Source organism: Macrosteles quadrilineatus, unplaced genomic scaffold (genome assembly GCF_028750875.1).
Source record: "Macrosteles quadrilineatus isolate MER2022 unplaced genomic scaffold, UCM_ALF_1.0 Scaffold_2__2_contigs__length_208266976, whole genome shotgun sequence".
NCBI lineage: Eukaryota > Metazoa > Arthropoda > Insecta > Hemiptera > Cicadellidae > Macrosteles > Macrosteles quadrilineatus.
The window spans coordinates 203,797,546-203,819,572 of NW_026542595.1; the positions used below are offsets into that span (position 1 = coordinate 203,797,546).

Consider the following 22,027-nt stretch of genomic DNA (forward strand, 5'->3'; position numbering starts at 1 on the left):
ATGTAAATGATAACCGTTTTACATGTTTTCGCCCGTGGTCTGTGTGTACAGTAAACCAAGTGACAGCCGGTCTATGTGTAAGATTGAAATGTATCTCGGTCTGTGGCAATGACCGCGGCGTCGTAACTATGGAAGTGCGTAATAGTAGTTAATCTGGAATTCTATAGAAAGAATATTCCAGATTTTTCTAGATTGTACTAAAATTATAGATGATCTTACAGCATGTTACATCATTCAGGAGTGTGTTTTTTTTTTATTAATATACACGCCAAACAAGGTAGGTATGTAGGTCTTGAATAGTATAAAATATTCCTCCGTCTAATAATTTTATAATCGCCATTGTATTTTGAAATGGGTATCGCGTAGTTCGTCGCTAGTCTTCTAAACACATTGTTAATAAAATATAGACAACTAGGGGTCCATAGCAGCAATTACTGTTTTATAGTTATGTGTACAAATTTAAAATAAAACATTCAAAATTCGTTTAAAACATAGGGTGAGTTGTAGTAATCACTCAATAGAACCCTATAGCAATGTAAATGATCATTGATGTATTTCTGTTAGTTTGTACTAAATAACAATTAGTTTTTACTAAGTGAACGATTAAAATACGATAGCAATATTTAAGCCAAATAAACTAAATTGCTAAAATAAGCTATTAGGTTAAATCATATTAGGGGCTGTATAAGGGAATACTTAGTCTGTTGCTCAACTTATTTATCCCGTAGAAGCCTGGAGAATTTCCCGTCCTCCCTCAACGACTTGCGGGTCAGATCACAGGTTTCAAGCGACCCTATTATCTACCTGCCAGACCCCCTGGTCAGTTTGAATGATCCAAAACCAAGCTCTGACCGCGGATCAGTCTGTATGCAGCCCTCGAGCCGTACGGCTCTAAACGCGCGGCTCTTATCAGTCGCCACAAAACGCGCACAGACGCTCCGCCCGAGCATTTTCACCGTCGCGTGGTACGCCGCGCAACGCGTCGTGGGACATAGACTTAAAAGTATTTTCGTTGCATAGCTTAGTTTGTTGTTATGCAATATGACAAAAATTATAGTTCATCACACGGGCAAAAAGTGGCTTTTAAACCCTCGCTCATTTTCCGACCTCGGATTCGCCTCGGTCATAACACTTGAGATCGGGTCGAAAGAGTCACTTTAGGCCCTAGTGATGAAAATATATACTATTAGTTAAATATTTTTAAAAACAACGTAGAATTACCCTTTTGTTTCAATTTCCCAGTACGTATAAACGTACGTATTTGCCCAACCGCGGGCATCTCTTCTTGGAGTAACCTTGGCTGTAATTATGTCAGGTCTATTTGGATTCTGCAGATACTTTTTGTTGAAACCTCCAAAATACAGCTCCCCGCTCAAAGGATCGGAAAGGATCGAGGGATTCCCATAAGTCAGCTCAGAGTTAAGTCTGCCATGTAAACAAAAAAAAACTAAAATAAGACAAAACCAGAATATAAGTCAGGTTGGGCCACTATGCTATATCTGTCTTACTTAAACAAATTGAAAAGATTGTATTTTGATAGAGATAATACTAATGTTTCGTTCATGAAATTCACTGGTTTCACAGCTGAATGGATTTAAAAATTAATGAATTGATTAAAAACCTCTTTGTTTTAATGTTGTTAGTTATTTTACAACATTGTTATGATAATAATAATAATTGGTAATTATTATCATAAACATGTTATTAAGGTACTAAGGTATGTTGTTAAGGTATTATTTTTACTATGCAGTGTGGCTCCGTCTCCAGAATTAGAATAGACATTAGTGACTTTTGGCAATAGCATAGACGAAATATAATAAATATTTAATCCTTTTTGTTTATGCTAATGGTTATTTATTGCATTTAAAAAAATTTAGCATAGGCCAACAGTCCATTAAAACCGTTTTGTTTGAACTAGCTAGACTAATTAAAATTTTAAGTCAGCAATTTTATATAGATTTCTTACCTACGTCGCATTCTGGAAAACATAAAATATCTCACCTCCCTGCATAAAAGCTCACCGCACCGCACACTTCAGTTTGTGAGAAAATGGTTTCTAAAGGTGATATCACTTTATCTTTTTCGAGTTTGCTTCCCATGGTAAAGCCGAGTCCAAATACACCATCGGCTTCTCCTTGTCCACTTTCTGATACTTGGTCAGCAATACTGATCAGGGTTTTGATTTGGAATTTATTTTCTCCGCTCCCTATCTGCAATTTGTAATACGGCAGCACTTTACTTTACGTAGAACCTTGTAAATAACCATATAATATTAGAGTTGAAAGGATTGTTTTTGTTAGTCCACTCCCCATTGGAATAAAAGAGTTACACAACAGTAAATTTAATATAAATATATAAACCATAGACTTAGATAATGAAGCAAAATGTTTAATGAATCCCACATTCAAGGAGACCCCAAATCTCCATTTATCAGCAGGATTAACTTAATCTAGTTTTACGATTCATGTTAACATTTTGACTCGATAAACAAAAGTTTGAACAAAATCATTAATGTTCCAGCTTGAATTATTGTCAAGTTATAAAAGTACAATGCCACCGGCTAGTTAGAATTTTTTGAACTTTTAATCTTATATACTGAATATGTTTTTTCTATGATACTAACTATCTTACGTTTCATACATAAATACGATAAATACTACTTTTATAATGTATTATTTATGATTATTTATCATCATGATTTATATTTAACAATGTTAAATGTATATAAACATAAGTTGCCTCGCACCCAAGTCTCATATAGCCTACCTTTGCTGGACGGTTTTCTTATTATAAAAATAGTATGACAACTGTACATTTCTTAAATAAAGCACATTGTAAAAGGCATGTGCCTTGGCTAAGAGCTATGTACATTGTTATCTTTAACTGTTACTGTTAATAGAACTAAAAATTCCATCTCCATGTTTAACCTCGTGCCAGTTTTTTTTTATCAAAATGGACGTGAGTTGAGCCACCAATATATGAATTATTAATTTATGGCGAAGACAGAAATTGTCTAACCAAGCCAGACCGATGCTGGATTACAGCAGGACGCCACCGTACCAGTCTAATAAAACTAACGGAGGAAATATAATTTTAGACAATGGTGAACTTTGTAAGTGGCTTATTCATACTGTGTGCATTTTTAGTAAAAATAAGTCCCTGCTGGTCCGTGTAGGTGGGTTGTCTTCGTCAATAACAGAAAATCAACACTATATAAACATTGCATTACAAAGTTTTTTGTTGTATTTACCGTAATGAAATCTATTCCTGCGTATCCCTTTAGTTTTGATCCGGATGCAAATGTACCATCGAACAGTAGTTCCTCCGGAGGGCGTTCAAAGGTTCTGCTGTTTTTAGGGTTAAATGTGTTAGGTCTGAATTTCGGGTTGAGTTGTCCTGGAAATATAATAATAGTTAATATTGTCTTAAGTTACTGTGAACAAATACAACACCTATACGTCAATCCCCGAGCGGAAATGGAAAGGAAAGAGTAAAAAACCCCTGTCACACACACATGCACACAATTATTAATTAAATTTGTGTTAATTTGCATTGAATTTTCTTTACTAGGTGGCGTTCGCAGAGGCATCCACAAAATTGAGCGGAGTCATCAAGGGTTCATATTATATTGTTTTTGTCATACTGCAGTAAAAACAGTAGTTTTTAATGCATGCGTTGCGGGTCTAAAGTAGCATTTTTACTCTTTAGGGAGTAAAAATCGTTTTTAGCCTCTATGTCTATATCTTTTAGTCTCTCTGCACTGCAAGTCTTACTACTTCCTTCACCATTTCCTACGTCATAGACCTGTTTCCTTCCCTTCTCATAGCATTTAAGTATTAGATACATTTATATAACTGCCCAAACGGTTCCCCCATTCTGCACTGCAAGCCTTTACTACTTCCTTCACCACTTCCTACGTCGTGGGGCCTGTTTCCTTCCCTTCTCATAGCATTTTAGGATTGAAGATACATTAATCTAACTGTTTCAGACGGTTCTCACACTATGCTCATACTTTACTACTTCCTAAGCCACTTCCTACATCGTGTACCTGTTTTCATCACTTCACATAGCATTTTAGTATTTTAGATACGTTAATCTAATTGCCACAAACATTGCCCACACTCCGCACTGCTAGCCTTTACTTCTTCATTCACCATTTTCTATGTCGTGGACATGTTTCCATCCCTTCTCATAGCATTTCAGCATTGCAGGAATATTAATCTAACTTCTACAAACGGTTTCCAGTTCCCACACTCTGCACTGCTAGCCTTACTGATTCCTTTACCATTTCCTACGTCAGATACCTGTTTCTTTCCCTTCTCATAGCATTTTAGGGTCGAAGATACATTAATCTAACTGCCAGAGACGGTTCTCACACCATGCTCATACTTTACTACTTCCTAAGCAACTTCCTGCGTCGGGGACCTGTTTTCATCACTTTCCATAGCATTTTAGTATTTTAGATACGTTAATCTAATTGCCCCAAACATTCCACACACACCGCACTGCTAGCCTTTACTACTTCTTTCAACATTTCCTATGTCGTGGGCATGCTTCCATCCCTTCTCATAGCATTTCAGCATTGCAGAAACATTAACTGCTACAAACGGTTTCCAGTTCCCACACTCTACACTGCTCACCTTACTACTTCCTTCACCTCTTCCTACGTCACGGACCTGTTTCCCTCCCTTTCCATAGCATTTTAGGATTGTAGATACCTTAATTTAATCGTCATTAACAGTTCCCATAGTCCGGACTGCTTGCCTTTACTACTTCCGTCACCACTTCCTACGTCATATACCTGTTTCCCTCCCTTCCCATAGCATTTTAGGATTGCAAATACCTTAATCTATTGGTCTTAAACAGATACCACACTCCGAACAGCTCGCATTCACTACTTCCTTCAGCACTTCCTACGTCACGGACCTGTTTCTCTCCCTTCCCATAGCATTTTAGGATTGTAGATATCTTAATCTAATCGTTATTAACAGTTTTCACACTCCGGACAGCTCGCATTGACTACTTCCTTCACCAATTCCTACTTCGCGGACCTGTTTTGATACCTTCCCATAGTATTTTAGGATTGCAGATACCTTTATCTAATCGTCATAAACAATTTCCACACTCCAGACTGCTCACCATTACCACAGATAAAACATACTCCCACTTCCTTCACCACTTCCTACGTCACGGAACTCAAGTTAGTGTCGTCGTTTGGTTATATTTATGATCCATACCGTTTCTGTTCTAATATCTGTGGAATAATGCTATCAGCTATTTCTTTAACTACTGCATTCAAAAGTGAACAGCTGATCATATGCCTTTGTTTATGTGTCAAATACTGCTTCCATAAGGATTACATTGAAACTTTGAGACCCAGTGGGGCGGATTCCTGAGAGACTTTTTAACGCCATATAGATGTTGGCACTCGCCGATATGGTCTTTATCTCCATGCAAAATTTGAAAACGATTGATTCAGCCGTCTAGGAGGAGTTTGCGTATTACGAAATGCACAAGAGTCGGTGTAGGCCTATATAAGAGCTTCGCTCGCTTCGCTCGCTCCACTCAAAAAGTAAACCTTTTTGAAGATTGAAAATTTAATTGAAGAAATTTCGTACTAATGGGGTCAAATCATCTTTATTTCATTATTAACCAATTTAATTGGATTAATCAATATTTAATTTTAATAACCTTACATCTTATTTTCATGTTTTATGTCAGGTTGTGGTCAAGTACAATTTTTCACCACACTATAATGCTTTTAGTAGCTGTTATACATACGTTAACTGGTAGCTGGAAGCTACGTTTTGCTGGCCATGCCCTAGGGCCGGAAAATCAGCTGCCCGCTTACTTTCTTAAGACATGAATGCTTCGCAGAGGCATCCACAAAATTGAGCGGAGTCATCAAGGGTTCATCTATATAAATAAAATTAGAGTTTTGTCTGTACATTGCTTAGAATAATGAACTTTTTGGTTATTTTTACATTTCATAGGTCAGAGAAACCGAATCAAACCTTATCTCAATTTCTGTCTGTCTGTCTGTCTGTCTGTCTGTCTGTCTATCTGTCATTCTCTTGGTAACGCTAAAATACGCACTTTATTACAACTACTCCTCAATAACTATAGCACTGTCCCGCCTGAAACTTATTTTCCAAATACTATACATATATGAGATGGTTTTAGACGTATTTCATCGAATATGAGACAGTTAGATATTTAACAGTAAACCCTTGAAAATCAAGTTTTTGTCGATTTTTGACGTGGAATTTCTGGAAGCCCATGTTAACCTTATGAGAAATGAAATTATTGAATCTTAACAGCTGTTTCAATTAAACAAGTTGGTTCTGTTCTGTGATGTTCAATAGCATTAAAGTTACAAGGATTACCAACAGGGTGCAGCACTAGCACTATTATTTCTTTTACATTTATGACAACAGCTAATTTGCAACCTGGAGGCGAGTGAGCGTAGCGAACGAGCTAACCTGAAGGCAAGTGAGCGTAGCGAACGAGCTAACCTGAAGGAAAGTGAGCGCAGCGAACGAGCTCCAACATACAGGTGAGTGAGCGTAGCGAACGAACTTCAACCAGGACGTGATTGAGCCATGCAAACGAGATCAGATAGTAAAAATAAAAGTAAGCCTACCGTTATAGGATCGACCGGCAGACACAGAGGTAATTTAACCTTTTATTGATTGTCATACCGATCCGGAACAACAAAAAACAACATAAAATGAAGCTATGTATAATAGTTTGGCCAGCATATCTTAAAATATGCAAACCAACTGCTGTTCGTTATATAAGAAGGTTTCAACTGAATATTATAAGATCCCCGTGCGTAGAACGGGTACACAGCTAGTATTATATTGTTTTTGTAATACTGCAGTAAAAACAGTCGTTTTTAATGCATGCGTTGCGGGTCTAAAGTAGTATTTTTACTCTTCGTGAGTAAAAATCGTTTTAATCACCTATGGAGTAAAAACCAGCTGTTGTCAACTCAGTTGTAAATTTCTAATGTAAACGATTGCATGTATCGAAATATGTATCGATTCGTGATTCGTAATTATTTTAACCTTCAGTCTACAGTCTCTTCCCATAGCATTTTAGGATTGCAAATACAGTACATTAATCCATTCCCACACTCAACACTGCTCACCTTTACTACTTCCTTCACCACCCCCTACGTCGTGGACATGTTTCCCTCTCTTCCCATAGCATTTTAGGATTGCAGATACATTAATGTAATTGCCAAAGACAGTTCCAACACTCTGCACTGCAAGTCTTACTACTTCCTTCACCATTTCCTACGTCATAGACCTGTTTCCTTCCCTTCTCATAGCATTTAAGTATTAGATACATTTATATAACTGCCCAAACGGTTCCCCCACTCTGCACTGCAAGCCTTTACTACTTCCTTCACCACTTCCTACGTCGTGGGGCCTGTTTCCTTCCCTTCTCATAGCATTTTAGGATTGAAGATACATTAATCTAACTGTTTCAGACGGTTCTCACACTATGCTCATACTTTACTACTTCCTAAGCCACTTCCTACATCGTGTACCTGTTTTCATCACTTCACATAGCATTTTAGTATTTTAGATACGTTAATCTAATTGCCACAAACATTGCCCACACTCCGCACTGCTAGCCTTTACTTCTTCATTCACCATTTTCTATGTCGTGGACATGTTTCCATCCCTTCTCATAGCATTTCAGCATTGCAGGAATATTAATCTAACTTCTACAAACGGTTTCCAGTTCCCACACTCTGCACTGCTAGCCTTACTGATTCCTTTACCATTTCCTACGTCAGATACCTGTTTCTTTCCCTTCTCATAGCATTTTAGGGTCGAAGATACATTAATCTAACTGCCAGAGACGGTTCTCACACCATGCTCATACTTTACTACTTCCTAAGCAACTTCCTGCGTCGGGGACCTGTTTTCATCACTTTCCATAGCATTTTAGTATTTTAGATACGTTAATCTAATTGCCCCAAACATTCCACACACACCGCACTGCTAGCCTTTACTACTTCTTTCAACATTTCCTATGTCGTGGGCATGCTTCCATCCCTTCTCATAGCATTTCAGCATTGCAGAAACATTAACTGCTACAAACGGTTTCCAGTTCCCACACTCTACACTGCTCACCTTACTACTTCCTTCACCTCTTCCTACGTCACGGACCTGTTTCCCTCCCTTTCCATAGCATTTTAGGATTGTAGATACCTTAATTTAATCGTCATTAACAGTTCCCATAGTCCGGACTGCTTGCCTTTACTACTTCCGTCACCACTTCCTACGTCATATACCTGTTTCCCTCCCTTCCCATAGCATTTTAGGATTGCAAATACCTTAATCTATTGGTCTTAAACAGATACCACACTCCGAACAGCTCGCATTCACTACTTCCTTCAGCACTTCCTACGTCACGGACCTGTTTCTCTCCCTTCCCATAGCATTTTAGGATTGTAGATATCTTAATCTAATCGTTATTAACAGTTTTCACACTCCGGACAGCTCGCATTGACTACTTCCTTCACCAATTCCTACTTCGCGGACCTGTTTTGATACCTTCCCATAGTATTTTAGGATTGCAGATACCTTTATCTAATCGTCATAAACAATTTCCACACTCCAGACTGCTCACCATTACCACAGATAAAACATACTCCCACTTCCTTCACCACTTCCTACGTCACGGAACTCAAGTTAGTGTCGTCGTTTGGTTATATTTATGATCCATACCGTTTCTGTTCTAATATCTGTGGAATAATGCTATCAGCTATTTCTTTAACTACTGCATTCAAAAGTGAACAGCTGATCATATGCCTTTGTTTATGTGTCAAATACTGCTTCCATAAGGATTACATTGAAACTTTGAGACCCAGTGGGGCGGATTCCTGAGAGACTTTTTAACGCCATATAGATGTTGGCACTCGCCGATATGGTCTTTATCTCCATGCAAAATTTGAAAACGATTGATTCAGCCGTCTAGGAGGAGTTTGCGTATTACGAAATGCACAAGAGTCGGTGTAGGCCTATATAAGAGCTTCGCTCGCTTCGCTCGCTCCACTCAAAAAGTAAACCTTTTTGAAGATTGAAAATTTAATTGAAGAAATTTCGTACTAATGGGGTCAAATCATCTTTATTTCATTATTAACCAATTTAATTGGATTAATCAATATTTAATTTTAATAACCTTACATCTTATTTTCATGTTTTATGTCAGGTTGTGGTCAAGTACAATTTTTCACCACACTATAATGCTTTTAGTAGCTGTTATACATACGTTAACTGGTAGCTGGAAGCTACGTTTTGCTGGCCATGCCCTAGGGCCGGAAAATCAGCTGCCCGCTTACTTTCTTAAGACATGAATGCTTCGCAGAGGCATCCACAAAATTGAGCGGAGTCATCAAGGGTTCATATTATATTGTTTTTGTAATACTGCAGTAAAAACAGTCGTTTTTAATGCATGCGTTGCGGGTCTAAAGTAGTATTTTTACTCTTCGTGAGTAAAAATCGTTTTAATCACCTATGGAGTAAAAACCAGCTGTTGTCAACTCAGTTGTAAATTTCTAATGTAAACGATTGCATGTATCGAAATATGTATCGATTCGTGATTCGTAATTATTTTAACCTTCAGTCTACAGTCTCTTCCCATAGCATTTTAGGATTGCAAATACAGTACATTAATCCATTCCCACACTCAACACTGCTCACCTTTACTACTTCCTTCACCACCCCCTACGTCGTGGACATGTTTCCCTCTCTTCCCATAGCATTTTAGGATTGCAGATACATTAATGTAATTGCCAAAGACAGTTCCAACACTCTGCACTGCAAGTCTTACTACTTCCTTCACCATTTCCTACGTCATAGACCTGTTTCCTTCCCTTCTCATAGCATTTAAGTATTAGATACATTTATATAACTGCCCAAACGGTTCCCCCACTCTGCACTGCAAGCCTTTACTACTTCCTTCACCACTTCCTACGTCGTGGGGCCTGTTTCCTTCCCTTCTCATAGCATTTTAGGATTGAAGATACATTAATCTAACTGTTTCAGACGGTTCTCACACTATGCTCATACTTTACTACTTCCTAAGCCACTTCCTACATCGTGTACCTGTTTTCATCACTTCACATAGCATTTTAGTATTTTAGATACGTTAATCTAATTGCCACAAACATTGCCCACACTCCGCACTGCTAGCCTTTACTTCTTCATTCACCATTTTCTATGTCGTGGACATGTTTCCATCCCTTCTCATAGCATTTCAGCATTGCAGGAATATTAATCTAACTTCTACAAACGGTTTCCAGTTCCCACACTCTGCACTGCTAGCCTTACTGATTCCTTTACCATTTCCTACGTCAGATACCTGTTTCTTTCCCTTCTCATAGCATTTTAGGGTCGAAGATACATTAATCTAACTGCCAGAGACGGTTCTCACACCATGCTCATACTTTACTACTTCCTAAGCAACTTCCTGCGTCGGGGACCTGTTTTCATCACTTTCCATAGCATTTTAGTATTTTAGATACGTTAATCTAATTGCCCCAAACATTCCACACACACCGCACTGCTAGCCTTTACTACTTCTTTCAACATTTCCTATGTCGTGGGCATGCTTCCATCCCTTCTCATAGCATTTCAGCATTGCAGAAACATTAACTGCTACAAACGGTTTCCAGTTCCCACACTCTACACTGCTCACCTTACTACTTCCTTCACCTCTTCCTACGTCACGGACCTGTTTCCCTCCCTTTCCATAGCATTTTAGGATTGTAGATACCTTAATTTAATCGTCATTAACAGTTCCCATAGTCCGGACTGCTTGCCTTTACTACTTCCGTCACCACTTCCTACGTCATATACCTGTTTCCCTCCCTTCCCATAGCATTTTAGGATTGCAAATACCTTAATCTATTGGTCTTAAACAGATACCACACTCCGAACAGCTCGCATTCACTACTTCCTTCAGCACTTCCTACGTCACGGACCTGTTTCTCTCCCTTCCCATAGCATTTTAGGATTGTAGATATCTTAATCTAATCGTTATTAACAGTTTTCACACTCCGGACAGCTCGCATTGACTACTTCCTTCACCAATTCCTACTTCGCGGACCTGTTTTGATACCTTCCCATAGTATTTTAGGATTGCAGATACCTTTATCTAATCGTCATAAACAATTTCCACACTCCAGACTGCTCACCATTACCACAGATAAAACATACTCCCACTTCCTTCACCACTTCCTACGTCACGGAACTCAAGTTAGTGTCGTCGTTTGGTTATATTTATGATCCATACCGTTTCTGTTCTAATATCTGTGGAATAATGCTATCAGCTATTTCTTTAACTACTGCATTCAAAAGTGAACAGCTGATCATATGCCTTTGTTTATGTGTCAAATACTGCTTCCATAAGGATTACATTGAAACTTTGAGACCCAGTGGGGCGGATTCCTGAGAGACTTTTTAACGCCATATAGATGTTGGCACTCGCCGATATGGTCTTTATCTCCATGCAAAATTTGAAAACGATTGATTCAGCCGTCTAGGAGGAGTTTGCGTATTACGAAATGCACAAGAGTCGGTGTAGGCCTATATAAGAGCTTCGCTCGCTTCGCTCGCTCCACTCAAAAAGTAAACCTTTTTGAAGATTGAAAATTTAATTGAAGAAATTTCGTACTAATGGGGTCAAATCATCTTTATTTCATTATTAACCAATTTAATTGGATTAATCAATATTTAATTTTAATAACCTTACATCTTATTTTCATGTTTTATGTCAGGTTGTGGTCAAGTACAATTTTTCACCACACTATAATGCTTTTAGTAGCTGTTATACATACGTTAACTGGTAGCTGGAAGCTACGTTTTGCTGGCCATGCCCTAGGGCCGGAAAATCAGCTGCCCGCTTACTTTCTTAAGACATGAATGCTTCGCAGAGGCATCCACAAAATTGAGCGGAGTCATCAAGGGTTCATCTATATAAATAAAATTAGAGTTTTGTCTGTACATTGCTTAGAATAATGAACTTTTTGGTTATTTTTACATTTCATAGGTCAGAGAAACCGAATCAAACCTTATCTCAATTTCTGTCTGTCTGTCTGTCTGTCTGTCTGTCTGTCTATCTGTCATTCTCTTGGTAACGCTAAAATACGCACTTTATTACAACTACTCCTCAATAACTATAGCACTGTCCCGCCTGAAACTTATTTTCCAAATACTATACATATATGAGATGGTTTTAGACGTATTTCATCGAATATGAGACAGTTAGATATTTAACAGTAAACCCTTGAAAATCAAGTTTTTGTCGATTTTTGACGTGGAATTTCTGGAAGCCCATGTTAACCTTATGAGAAATGAAATTATTGAATCTTAACAGCTGTTTCAATTAAACAAGTTGGTTCTGTTCTGTGATGTTCAATAGCATTAAAGTTACAAGGATTACCAACAGGGTGCAGCACTAGCACTATTATTTCTTTTACATTTATGACAACAGCTAATTTGCAACCTGGAGGCGAGTGAGCGTAGCGAACGAGCTAACCTGAAGGCAAGTGAGCGTAGCGAACGAGCTAACCTGAAGGAAAGTGAGCGCAGCGAACGAGCTCCAACATACAGGTGAGTGAGCGTAGCGAACGAACTTCAACCAGGACGTGATTGAGCCATGCAAACGAGATCAGATAGTAAAAATAAAAGTAAGCCTACCGTTATAGGATCGACCGGCAGACACAGAGGTAATTTAACCTTTTATTGATTGTCATACCGATCCGGAACAACAAAAAACAACATAAAATGAAGCTATGTATAATAGTTTGGCCAGCATATCTTAAAATATGCAAACCAACTGCTGTTCGTTATATAAGAAGGTTTCAACTGAATATTATAAGATCCCCGTGCGTAGAACGGGTACACAGCTAGTATTATATTGTTTTTGTAATACTGCAGTAAAAACAGTCGTTTTTAATGCATGCGTTGCGGGTCTAAAGTAGTATTTTTACTCTTCGTGAGTAAAAATCGTTTTAATCACCTATGGAGTAAAAACCAGCTGTTGTCAACTCAGTTGTAAATTTCTAATGTAAACGATTGCATGTATCGAAATATGTATCGATTCGTGATTCGTAATTATTTTAACCTTCAGTCTACAGTCTCTTCCCATAGCATTTTAGGATTGCAAATACAGTACATTAATCCATTCCCACACTCAACACTGCTCACCTTTACTACTTCCTTCACCACCCCCTACGTCGTGGACATGTTTCCCTCTCTTCCCATAGCATTTTAGGATTGCAGATACATTAATGTAATTGCCAAAGACAGTTCCAACACTCTGCACTGCAAGTCTTACTACTTCCTTCACCATTTCCTACGTCATAGACCTGTTTCCTTCCCTTCTCATAGCATTTAAGTATTAGATACATTTATATAACTGCCCAAACGGTTCCCCCACTCTGCACTGCAAGCCTTTACTACTTCCTTCACCACTTCCTACGTCGTGGGGCCTGTTTCCTTCCCTTCTCATAGCATTTTAGGATTGAAGATACATTAATCTAACTGTTTCAGACGGTTCTCACACTATGCTCATACTTTACTACTTCCTAAGCCACTTCCTACATCGTGTACCTGTTTTCATCACTTCACATAGCATTTTAGTATTTTAGATACGTTAATCTAATTGCCACAAACATTGCCCACACTCCGCACTGCTAGCCTTTACTTCTTCATTCACCATTTTCTATGTCGTGGACATGTTTCCATCCCTTCTCATAGCATTTCAGCATTGCAGGAATATTAATCTAACTTCTACAAACGGTTTCCAGTTCCCACACTCTGCACTGCTAGCCTTACTGATTCCTTTACCATTTCCTACGTCAGATACCTGTTTCTTTCCCTTCTCATAGCATTTTAGGGTCGAAGATACATTAATCTAACTGCCAGAGACGGTTCTCACACCATGCTCATACTTTACTACTTCCTAAGCAACTTCCTGCGTCGGGGACCTGTTTTCATCACTTTCCATAGCATTTTAGTATTTTAGATACGTTAATCTAATTGCCCCAAACATTCCACACACACCGCACTGCTAGCCTTTACTACTTCTTTCAACATTTCCTATGTCGTGGGCATGCTTCCATCCCTTCTCATAGCATTTCAGCATTGCAGAAACATTAACTGCTACAAACGGTTTCCAGTTCCCACACTCTACACTGCTCACCTTACTACTTCCTTCACCTCTTCCTACGTCACGGACCTGTTTCCCTCCCTTTCCATAGCATTTTAGGATTGTAGATACCTTAATTTAATCGTCATTAACAGTTCCCATAGTCCGGACTGCTTGCCTTTACTACTTCCGTCACCACTTCCTACGTCATATACCTGTTTCCCTCCCTTCCCATAGCATTTTAGGATTGCAAATACCTTAATCTATTGGTCTTAAACAGATACCACACTCCGAACAGCTCGCATTCACTACTTCCTTCAGCACTTCCTACGTCACGGACCTGTTTCTCTCCCTTCCCATAGCATTTTAGGATTGTAGATATCTTAATCTAATCGTTATTAACAGTTTTCACACTCCGGACAGCTCGCATTGACTACTTCCTTCACCAATTCCTACTTCGCGGACCTGTTTTGATACCTTCCCATAGTATTTTAGGATTGCAGATACCTTTATCTAATCGTCATAAACAATTTCCACACTCCAGACTGCTCACCATTACCACAGATAAAACATACTCCCACTTCCTTCACCACTTCCTACGTCACGGAACTCAAGTTAGTGTCGTCGTTTGGTTATATTTATGATCCATACCGTTTCTGTTCTAATATCTGTGGAATAATGCTATCAGCTATTTCTTTAACTACTGCATTCAAAAGTGAACAGCTGATCATATGCCTTTGTTTATGTGTCAAATACTGCTTCCATAAGGATTACATTGAAACTTTGAGACCCAGTGGGGCGGATTCCTGAGAGACTTTTTAACGCCATATAGATGTTGGCACTCGCCGATATGGTCTTTATCTCCATGCAAAATTTGAAAACGATTGATTCAGCCGTCTAGGAGGAGTTTGCGTATTACGAAATGCACAAGAGTCGGTGTAGGCCTATATAAGAGCTTCGCTCGCTTCGCTCGCTCCACTCAAAAAGTAAACCTTTTTGAAGATTGAAAATTTAATTGAAGAAATTTCGTACTAATGGGGTCAAATCATCTTTATTTCATTATTAACCAATTTAATTGGATTAATCAATATTTAATTTTAATAACCTTACATCTTATTTTCATGTTTTATGTCAGGTTGTGGTCAAGTACAATTTTTCACCACACTATAATGCTTTTAGTAGCTGTTATACATACGTTAACTGGTAGCTGGAAGCTACGTTTTGCTGGCCATGCCCTAGGGCCGGAAAATCAGCTGCCCGCTTACTTTCTTAAGACATGAATGCTTCGCAGAGGCATCCACAAAATTGAGCGGAGTCATCAAGGGTTCATATTATATTGTTTTTGTAATACTGCAGTAAAAACAGTCGTTTTTAATGCATGCGTTGCGGGTCTAAAGTAGTATTTTTACTCTTCGTGAGTAAAAATCGTTTTAATCACCTATGGAGTAAAAACCAGCTGTTGTCAACTCAGTTGTAAATTTCTAATGTAAACGATTGCATGTATCGAAATATGTATCGATTCGTGATTCGTAATTATTTTAACCTTCAGTCTACAGTCTCTTCCCATAGCATTTTAGGATTGCAAATACAGTACATTAATCCATTCCCACACTCAACACTGCTCACCTTTACTACTTCCTTCACCACCCCCTACGTCGTGGACATGTTTCCCTCTCTTCCCATAGCATTTTAGGATTGCAGATACATTAATGTAATTGCCAAAGACAGTTCCAACACTCTGCACTGCAAGTCTTACTACTTCCTTCACCATTTCCTACGTCATAGACCTGTTTCCTTCCCTTCTCATAGCATTTAAGTATTAGATACATTTATATAACTGCCCAAACGGTTCCCCCACTCTGCACTGCAAGCCTTTACTACTTCCTTCACCACTTCCTACGTCGTGGGGCCTGTTTCCTTCCCTTCTCATAGCATTTTAGGATTGAAGATACATTAATCTAACTGTTTCAGACGGTTCTCACACTATACTCATACTTTACTACTTCCTAAGCCACTTCCTACATCGTGTACCTGTTTTCATCACTTCACATAGCATTTTAGTATTTTAGATACGTTAATCTAATTGCCACAAACATTGCCCACACTCCGCACTGCTAGCCTTTACTTCTTCTTTCACCATTTTCTATGTCGTGGACATGTTTCCATCCCTTCTCATAGCATTTCAGCATTGCAGGAATATTAATCTAACTTCTACAAACGGTTTCCAGTTCCCACACTCCACACTGCTCACCTTACTACTTCCTTCACCTCTTCTTACGTCGCGGACCTGTTTCCCTCTCTTCCCATAGAATTTTAAGATTGTAGATACCTTAATCTAATCGTCATAAACAATTCCCACACTCCGGACAGCTCGCCTTGACTACTTCCTTCTTCTTCACCACTTCCTACGTCTCGGACCTGTTTCCCTCCCTTTCCTTAGCATTATTGGATTTCAAATACCTTAATCTATTGGCCACAAACAGATCCCACACTCCGAACAACTAGCCTTTACTACTTCCTTCACCACTTTCTACGTCACGGACCTGTTTCCCACCCTTTCCATAGCATTTTAGGATTGCAGATACCTTAATCTAATCGTCATAAACAGTTCCCACACTCCGGACAGCTCGCCTTTACTACATCCTTCACTACTTCCTACGTCACGGACCTGTTTTCCTCCCTTCCCATAGCATTTTAGGATTGCAGATACCTCAATAAAACCATCACAAACAGTTCCCACAGTCCGGACTGCTTGTCTTTACTACTTCCTTCACTACTTTCTACGTCACGGACCTGATTCCCTCCGTTTCCATAGCATTTTAGGATTGCAGATACCTTAATCTAATCGTCATAAACAGTTTCCACACTCCAGACTGCTCACCTTTACTACTCCGAACAACCTGCCTTTACTACTTCCTTCACCACTTCATACGTCATAGCACGGACCTGTTTCCCTCCCTTTCCATGGCATTTTTGGATTGCAGATACCCTAATCTAATCGTCATAAACAGTTCCCACAGTCCGGACAGCTCGCCTTGGCTACTTCCTTCACCACGTCCTACTTTGCGGACCCGTTTTCCTCCCTTCCCATAGAATTTTAGGAATGCAGATACCTAAATCTAATTGTCATAAACAGTTTCCACACTCCAGACTGCTCACCTTTACTACTTCCTTCACCACTTCCTACGTCACGAACCTCAAGCTAGTGTCGTCATTTGATTATATTTATGATCCATACCGTTTCTGTTCTAATATCTGTGGAATAATGCTATTTCTTTATCTACTTCATTCAAAAGTCAACAGCTGATCATATGACTTTGTTTATGTGTCAAATACTGCTTCCATAAGGATTACATTGAAACTTTGAGACCCAGTGGGGCGGATTCCTGAGAGACTTTTTTAACGCCATATAGATGTTGGCACTCACCGATATGGTCTTTATCACCATGCAAAATTTGAAAACGATTGATTCAGCCGTCTAGGAGGAGTTTGCGTATTACGAAATGCATAAGAGTCGACGTATAATAGCATATTAAGTCATTATAACATTTTAATTGAGCAATTTTTAGTTTTATTTAATGAACTATTATTTTATTCTATTATTTTTTTTCTATTAGTAAACTTTTTTTATATTATTTTCATTCTCAGCAAGTTTGGTTAGTTCGGTTAGGTTATGATAGTTTTTATAATTAAAAAAATTATAAAATTGAATTTGAGGCATTTATAATTTTATTTTATGAACAGAACTATTTATGCTATTAGTAAACCTTCATTGCCAATGTGCTCTCTACTACAGCGCTTTTCACGGAGGAATTTTGAACTAAGAATAATGCCTCATTCGTACCTCCCCTAAGTCAGCTATAGGTCGGCCGCTTAGAAAACGACCTGCGCGCTAATGCTAAACAAATGCTGGAGGAGGTCGTTTTCTAAGCGGCCGACCTATAGCTGACTTAGGGGAGGTACGAATGAGGCATTATTCTTAGTTCAAAATTCCTCCGTGAAAAGCGCTGTAGTAGAGAGCACATTGGCAATGAAGGTTTACTAATAGCATAAATAGTTCTGTTCATAAAATAAAATTATAAATGCCTCAAATTCAATTTTATAATTTTTTTAATTATAAAAACTATCATAACCTAACCGAACTAACCAAACTTGCTGAGAATGAAAATAATATAAAAAAGTTTACTAATAGAAAAAAAATAATAGAATAAAATAATAGTTCATTAAATAAAACTAAAAATTGCTCAATTAAAATGTTATAATAATAGAGATCGATGGCTAGACCCAACGCATTGAGTACATTTATTTACTATTTGAGATTGTGTAAACATAACCCCCAAGACGGATCGTGTAAGTATGGTTGTATCTTAAATTTGTGTAGTTATCGTTGTTTTGTGTCACTATGACGGATCGTGTTAGCATGATTGGACAGGAGGGGGATAAAATTCCGGCGACCCGTTCCCGATTATGGGTCGCCGGAATTTTATCCCTCTGGAATTTTACCCCCTGGGCAAAGCTGACGTCACTATGACGTAGTAACCTGAGTGGCCAAAGGTTTGTTCGCGGTCGGAATTTTACCCCCGCGGATTTGGAAGTCTAATGAAAATAGTCAGAGCGTGATTAGTTAGTGTAGTGTCATTCATATGCCTTTGCATTTAACATATGTTATATAATTTAGTTTGTTGTTGTGGTGATGTTGACTCTTGTTGAATAATAAACACATTCTTTACTTGCAGCATTTATTAGAATTTTATATTATCTTACATGGTGTCAGGTTGTGAAATAAACATTTAAAACATGCCAAGACCTAACAAGAAATCTTCTAGAAAGTCAAAAAAGGAAGAGGGCGAGTTTACAACTGAAGATTCTGGAGATGAGGCAGTTGGTCCACGACATAGAAGTAAGTTTCAAATAGGCTCTGATAAATCTATGAAAATGATTAGTACCCAATCAAAGCCAGCACCAATAGTGATAGGTGTACAGGCACCACTAAGTGCTCCTGAAATATTTGATTTTACCAACCCAGCTATGTGGCCTGTATGGATTAAGCGGTTTGAACGTTACAGGCAGGCATCAGAGTTGTACCTAAAACCGGACCACCAGCAAATAAGCACCCTTTTATATACTTTAGGGTAGGAAGGTGAAGGTCTTTTTGAAACATTTGGACTAGGCGAAGAAAAAGAGTTAAGTTATGAGGATGTAGTAAATGCCTTTGCGAGGTACTTAGGCCTTAAAAGAAATTTGGTCTACGAAAGAGCTAAATTTCTAAAACGTAGGCAAAGTGCAGGTGAACCGGTGGATGCTTTTGTCAATGACTTGCACAAACTCGCGGAAAGTTGCGAGTTTGGACAGCTCAAGGACAGTTTGGTACGAGACTTAATTGTTATTGGTGTTCATAACCAAAACTTATCAGAGTCTCTACAATTAGACGAGTCATTGACCCTTCATAAGGCAATCACGAGAGTACGTCAAGCAGAAGCAATGTCTAAACAGCAAGCTGTAATTAGAGATAAACCATCCAGGGAAGATGTATTTGGGGTAAGTTCAAAACCTTTTGATAATAATAAACGTGTGGCTCAAACTACTAAAACATTTTCCTGTCGTCGCTGTGGAACAACTCATGGCCCTCGGGAATGTCCTGCTTTTGGAGAAAAGTGTTCCAAGTGCAAATTTCGTGGTCACTTTGCAAAATGTTGTCCAAACCAAAGGAGGTTAAAGAGATTAAGGAAGTTGACTCAGACGATTCGATTCATTCAAAAAAAAGGATATTTAGGTGAAGTAAACTTTAAGCAGGGTGAATGTCCGAGTGTAGTGGTAAAGGTAAATAGTCAACCAGTAGAGTTTAAGATGGACTCTGGGGCAGACGTTTCTGTTATGGGAAGTACACTTGCACTTGACCTCAAACTTGTAATCCGTCCAACCCATAAAGTTCTTTTTGGGCCGGGCCAGACTAAATTGACTGTTGTGGGTGTCTGTTCAGCTGAAATTATGTATGGCATGGCAATAAGCAAATATTAGAAGACATATATGTCTTGCCGTCCCAAAGTACACCTCTAATGAGTAGAAATGCATTGTTGAAACTGGAGTTACTTACGTTTAACGTTAATCTTGTAGATGGTGAATCACTCCAGAGTCAATATCCAAAAGTGTTTGAGGGCATGGGTAGAATGAATCATCCATACAAAATTAGGCTGCACGAAGATGCAAAACCTTATGCTGTTATGTCACCGAGGAGGGTGGCTTTCTCACTCCACAAACAGGTTAAATATCAATTGGACAGGATGCTTGCTGATGGTGTAATAGAACCAGTAACTGAACCTACTGACTGTTGTTCTCCCGTAGTAGTGGTTCCAAGGAGTGATGGTAGAATTAGACTCTGTGTTGATTACACAAAATTGAACCAACATGTGAAAAGAGAATTGTTGCAGCTTCCGTCAGTGGATGAGTCTCTAGCTAAGTTGGAAGGAGGCCAGCTTTTCACTAAGTTGGATGCTGCCAATGGATTCTGGCAGGTTCCACTTCACAGTGATTCATTTAAACTCACCACGTTCATTACACCATTCGGGCGATATTTCTTCAAGAGACTTCCGTTTGGAATCTGTTCTGGACCGGAGGTTTTCCAATTCCGACTGAGTCAAATGCTTTCAGATATCCCAGGCGTAGTGAATCAAGCGGATGATATCTTGATAATGGGGAAGACAGAAGCAGAACATGACAGCAGAGTCAAACTGGTACTAAAGAGACTCTCAGAAAATGGTATCACGTTAAACAAAAACAAATGTAAGTTTGGAGTAGAAAGTGTGATTTTCCTCGGACACGTTGTCTCATCGCAGGGAGTCAGTATTGACCCAGAGAAGACTAAAGCTATTCTGGCCATGAAAAGCCCCCAGAGTATAACGGAGGTTAGACAGTTTTTGGGAATGATAAACCAATTAATGAAGTTTGTTCCTCATCTAGCTGAAAAAACAGCACCAATCAGAAGTCTCCTTAAAAAAGGAGTTGAATGGACATGGGATGAGCCTCAAGAACAAGCTTTTAAGGAATTGAAGAAGGTTGTAGCTAATGATACTGTATTGGCCAACTACAACAGAGAAGCAAAAACCCGTGTAATGGCAGATTCGTCATCTTATGGTTTAGGGGCAGTGATCGAGCAGTTTGATGGAAAGGATTGGCGTCCATTAGCATTTGCATCGAGGACATTAACAGAAACGGAGTCAAGATATGCTACCATTGAAAAAGAAGCTCTCGGCCTTAACTTGGGCTTGCGAAAGATTTTCTAGCTTTATTCTTGGTAAAAGGTTCCAGCTTTACACAGATCATAAGCCTCTGACTAAGATAATGGGTTCAAAGCCGATCTCGGATCTTTCTTCTCGGCTGCAACGTTTTCGTATGAGATTGCAAAATTTCGACTACGAAGTTGTTCACATCCCGGGGAAAGAAAATGTAACTGCAGATTTACTATCAAGAAGCCCTGAAATTTCACCAATGGATCGGGAGAATGAGGTTATCGAGAATCTGGAGGAAGAAATGTTTGTAAGAAGCATAATTGATGCATTGCCTTGTTCTGATAAACGGCTGTTGGAAATTAAGAATGCCCAACATGAAGACCCGGAAGGACAGGAGCTCTTAAAATGCATCCAAGAGAATACATGGCGGAAAAATTCAGTATTCTGGAAGTATCGCAATGAACTCGCTTTGGAAGATGGATTAATTGTTAAGGGAAGGAGGATGTTCATTCCAAAGGCCTTGAGAAAAGAAATCTTATCAAGATTACATGAGGGATATTTGGGTATAGTGAAATGTCGGCGGCGTGCTCAAGAATCTGTTTGGTGGCCAGGCTGTTCAACAGAAA

General features: G+C 38.9%; 1 protein-coding gene across 1 annotated transcript in view; it reads right to left on the minus strand.

The window, feature by feature from the left end:
* The window catches only part of LOC128986384 (lysosomal aspartic protease-like), a 36,814-nt gene that overhangs the window by 8,787 nt on the left and 6,000 nt on the right, over window positions 1-22,027 (minus strand). Inside the window, exons 4-6 of the mRNA XM_054406736.1 lie at window positions 3,251-3,396; window positions 2,002-2,210; window positions 1,222-1,425 (exon numbers count right to left, since the gene is read on the minus strand). Of these exons, the coding sequence (XP_054262711.1) occupies window positions 1,222-1,425; window positions 2,002-2,210; window positions 3,251-3,396 (559 nt within the window). The remainder of the gene's footprint in view (window positions 1-1,221; window positions 1,426-2,001; window positions 2,211-3,250; window positions 3,397-22,027) is intronic.